The 4,762-nt window shown below is 36.8% G+C and overlaps 1 protein-coding gene across 1 annotated transcript; it reads right to left on the bottom strand.

Moving 5' to 3' along the window:
• On the bottom strand, positions 1,366-3,351 carry LOC110271885 (protein FAR-RED IMPAIRED RESPONSE 1-like). Its single transcript, XM_021123526.1, has 6 exons — positions 3,215-3,351; positions 2,727-3,130; positions 2,366-2,620; positions 1,697-2,277; positions 1,533-1,617; positions 1,366-1,382 (listed from the first exon to the last, which is right to left on the bottom strand). The coding sequence occupies exons 1-6, from the start codon at positions 3,349-3,351 to the stop codon at positions 1,366-1,368; spliced, it is 1,479 nt and encodes a 492-aa protein (XP_020979185.1).

The raw sequence follows: 4,762 nt of genomic DNA, 5'->3' as shown, positions 1-4,762 counted from the left end.
GCTGGAAATAATAGATCCACGAAGAATCAAAAGCGGGAAGAGATATAAATATAAAGCTTGGACACAAGTAAGTACTTTCTAAATTAATAAACTTCTTTCTTTTCTTATTTCATTTAGTTTAGTTGATAGTGTAACTAGGGCTTTGAAGTTGGTTGTTACTCTATTCAATAGTTATTTTCCATGCAGAAATACTATTCTTATTGATTAAAATTTGATCACCATTTATTCACCACATAAACAATGTTCGGTTCGGTGGCTCTTATAATTTTGATTCACCAAGTGAATATTTTTCGGTTTGGTGGCCTCCTTTTAATTTGTTCAGGGTTTAGGGTTACTGTGATTGCATTTTTTACAGTATAACTAGGGTTTTGAATGAAATTTGTTATTATTTAATGTGATTTTGATTTACTTGATATTTAATGTGTTCAGGGTTTAGGGTTATTGTGATTGCATTTTTACAGTATGATTAGGGTTTTGAATGATATTGTTCTTATTTCATTTGGGTTCATTTCTTACGTAACTAATTCATTTCAATTGAAATGTAGAATGATATTGATGACTTCAGATACCAATATGGTCCAAATCTTCTGTTGCATGAAATGAACAAAATCAGAGACCAAGTGATTTGGGAATCTGAAACAATAAGACTCTCGAAGCCATCTGCTGTCCTCTCCAGCCCTTATTGTAAATTCACATCTGGGAATTTAGATAGCAAATAGCATATACTAGTTGTAATTAACAATATTTTGTTTAACTTGTTAAAAAAGCAAACAATGCTTCTTTCAAATGTATATATGTCAATGTTAATGTATATATCTATTCTTAATAACAATGTATGTATCAAATGTTAATATTTATATTTGATTCAAGATGGATTACTCATCTGAGATGTTAATTTATATATCTATTGGAACTATTTGGCTGCTGTTTTATTCCAGGTTCTCAGTGATTGCAATCAGTGTATTTACCAATACATTACGAACGCCAAAAGCACACAGTGAACCGAAATTAATACACTGGGAGAACCGAAAGTTGCAAACACACTGTACAGAAATTCGAAGAGCTAAACCCTAAACCTTGAACCATAAACCCTAAATACTGAACCATGAACCCATAAACCCTAAACCCCTGAACCCTAAACCCTGAACCCTAAACCCTAAAACCCTAAACCCAAAACCATAAACCCCAACCCCTAACACTCTAAACCTTAAACCCTGAACCCTAAACCCTTAAACACTAACCCCTAAAACCTTAAACCCTGAACCCTGAACCCTTAAACCCTAAACCCCTAACCCTAAACCCTAAATCTTAAACCCTTAACCCTGAACCCCTAAACCCTAAACACAATGAACCGAAATTAATACGCTAGACGAATCGAAAAACTGCATATATCAATATAGAATTTTACAAAAAAAGTGACTATTCATTAAAGACTAACAACATTAAGAAATTAACCCCGCTATAACCATGGTGAACCAAAATTTGCTCATGGGTGAACAAAAATATACATTAATAAAAACTAAAACTTGTACAATTCTCTCTTGGATAATTCATATTTGGTGCATTGTAAAGAGTGGAGCTTGACTGAATCGATGATCCGGAGTCTAAAAGGTTCAACTACAAAAGACATAATTAATTGTATATTAGCAAAATGAACAATTGAATTTTTAACTAATCAAAAGCAAGTCAATTTTACCTCGCTTGGAGCTGTCTTTTTTTTTTTCTTCATTGCATTTGATATCTTTTTTTCCAGGTTTGATCCAAGTCTGTTCTTGGACCGACCTCTTGTTTTGACACGTGGTGGGCTTTGAAGGTCATTCACATTGCTTAATATCGCTTCTTCGTGGGTTAACAAACTTTTTCCTTTGCTTCTCTCTTGATATTCTTCCATCTCTGCCATGACCTTGTCAAATGCTCGGTGCAAAATTCCAGTCAACTCTTCAGACTCGGATGCAAATTCACATATATTGTGCGACAGAAACATTAATTTGTCAAATCTCTTACTTCTTGGCTCCAGTAGAGGTTCATCTTGGCTGCTCTTAATGTGTGTATGCCTCCTCTGTATGTTCTTGCTCCAGCGTTCCAATAAGTATTTTGGTGCCACGTTATCCACTCGCTCAAAGCTTAGGACGCTTAGGGAATGGCGGCACAATATGCCCCTAGACTCAAACAGCAAGCAATGGTACTTTACATCTCGTGATACTGTGTCGTAGGTGACGACAAACTTGTCGAATGTGGAGTAGAAAACTTGCTCTATGGCTTCATATGTTGTGAAACCTAGGGTGGAATGCATTGATCTTGTGATATAGTTCACTTTACCTCTGAATTGAGCTTGAACTTCCCTGAACTTCTCATGGGTATATACATGCTGAAACTATGCCTCTATTGCTGATTTTGTTGCGCAAGATATCACAGTGTGAAAATCTACAGCATCGAATTCTCTCTCTGCTTGCTAGGCAATTGTTGTATTGCTTCACGAATTGTCTCAAGGAGCTATTCCGTGTGATGAACTTGTTGAAAAATGAATGCATGCTCTCGCTCCTTTGTGTGCTTCTCATTCCGGTCCAAAAGTGGTGATCCAAGTAAACTGGAATCCATATATGCCGATCCTCGTACAGCTCTGCAAACCAAACTGAAGCCATAAGGTGTGGTGAACCGAAAACAATGCATGCTTTGGGAAAAAAAGATATGAGTATGAAAATAATTCGAATTGAAATCTTAATTACCTGAAAGCCACTTGTTGCCTCCGAGGCCGTACTTTCTGAGGAAATCGATCCAGTTTCTGTCAAATGCTTCTTTTGTGTACGAGTTCCAAACAACATGGCTCATCTCTTGTTCAATTTTATTGTATCCCTTGTAGCCATTTAATTTGCTTGGGATCTTCTTCATAATGTGCCAGATGCACCATCGGTGAATTGTTGTTGGCATGCACAGCTCAATTGCCCTTTGAATCGATGCGCATTGATCGGTAAGAATACCTTTTGGTGCCTTCCATCCCATGCAACGTAGCCAACACTCAAATAGCCATTTGAATGATTGGATGTCCTCATTTTTCATCAGCGCACATCCAAGAAGTGTCGACTGGCCGTGGTGATTCACGCCCACAAAAGAACCTAAAACCAAATTGTACCTACATAAAAAACAAGCGGACGGTGGTGAGCCGAAATATATACACGCACTGAACATAAAAAATATTTATGAATGAACCGAATACCTGTTTGTGTTATAGGTGGTGTCAAATAAAACCACGTCTCCAAAATAATCAAATGCAGCCCTGCTTCTTGCATCAGCCCATAATGCATGTTTAATGCAATGATATTCTGTACTTCCCTTTTGGTTCTTCTCTTTCATTCTTACTAGGTACTTCCCAAATTCTTTGGCATCGTCTTCTTTGGAAATATTCCGTACTTCCCTTGTGATGTAATTCCTCACATCCTAGTCAATGAAACCTAGTTAACGGTGGCTGCCAGCTGCTGCCACAAATGATTGGTAAGTTTTGCTCGGTCTGATTCTGACTTCCTCGTGGGTTTCGATGGTGTGACGCACAAACATGCTAAGCTCCCTGTGTTGTTTGAGCATCTCAGCCTAGTCTGGACAACAAGGATGTGAGTGATTCAAAACAACTTTGGAAATTGTCCAAAGACCAACATCCTTCATTATGTGTACGTAAATTCTGGCTGGAAAATTTAACCCAGCTGAAGGGTTTGTCTTCAAAGTTGGAGATATCTTGGATTTCCACCTCCCCTCTCTGGTGCATACAATTAGTTGATTCTTAATCTTGTCTCCGTCCCGAGTCGTGTTCCTTATTTTTGTAGAAAAACCAGCAAATTTGGAATAATGTTTGTAGAACTTTCCAGCTTCTTCTAATGTCTTGAAAATCATTCCCATCTTTGGGACAAATTTTTCATCCACAACACAGCTGGCCTGCACGGTGAACCGGAATCTTAATTACGGTGAAAAAATTATATAGTGCTTAGGGAACAAAACATAATATATTCGTCTAATTTTTTTCACTCCCTTCTGCATACCGAACCTAACACATGCACATGGTGAATCAACTCTTTAGTACTTACCGAACCGAAAAGTTACTCATAGTTACTCACACTCACAGTTATTCACAGTTACATATTATCATTTCAATTCAGATATAGATCACCTCAGTCCATTCAATTCACTTCAAATAAAATTAGCAATTTCATTCCATTGAATTAGATTCAAAATTCAATAATCCAAACTTCATCAAATTGATACGTTTCAGAAGAATTATCCAAATCGCACTCATTCAACTGATTTGGAGTTGATTCATTCATTGTTTCAATTCAGAAGTGCAGATCGAAGAAGAAAACGAAGAAGAAGATGAACGACGAAGCTAATTACGTTGTAGTCAATCCAGATCCATAATGCAGAGAAGAAAAACGCAAATAGAGGAGAACAACGAATTTAATTAGGTTGAAGAAGAAGAAGGAGAACAGGAAGAAGAAGAAGAACAAGAACAAGAAGAACGCGAACAGAGAAGAAGAAGAAGAAGAAGAAGGTACTTAGATTACGTCATATGAAAAAGTTTACGTTGAGAAAGGTTTACGTTGAGAAATGTTGATCACGCGAAAGAAGAATTATGTTATATATATTATATGAGGCGCATGTAAAACAAACAAGTGTGTGAGTGGAGAAAAACACGTGGAGTGAAAAGTATTTAGATACCTTCCATATAATTTTTATATAGATGTAGAGTTTTTCTCTAAATACTTTACCAATTAGGAGT

The sequence above is a fragment of the Arachis ipaensis genome, chromosome B05 (assembly GCF_000816755.2).
Source record: "Arachis ipaensis cultivar K30076 chromosome B05, Araip1.1, whole genome shotgun sequence".
In the NCBI taxonomy this organism is placed as follows: Eukaryota; Viridiplantae; Streptophyta; class Magnoliopsida; order Fabales; family Fabaceae; genus Arachis; species Arachis ipaensis.
This window is presented reverse-complemented; position numbering and strand designations above follow the sequence as displayed.

Excerpts from the sequence above, each read along its gene's own strand:
- LOC110271885 (XM_021123526.1), bottom strand. The coding sequence starts at position 3,351 with ATGAAAGAGAAGAACCAAAAGGGAAGTACAGAATATCATTGCATTAAA. Across the intron at positions 3,131-3,214 it reads ACCACCTATAACACAAACAG|GTACAATTTGGTTTTAGGTT; the intron begins GTATTCGGTTCA and ends TTTTTTATGTAG. Across the intron at positions 1,618-1,696 it reads AAAAGACAGCTCCAAGCGAG|TTGAACCTTTTAGACTCCGG; the intron begins GTAAAATTGACT and ends TGTCTTTTGTAG.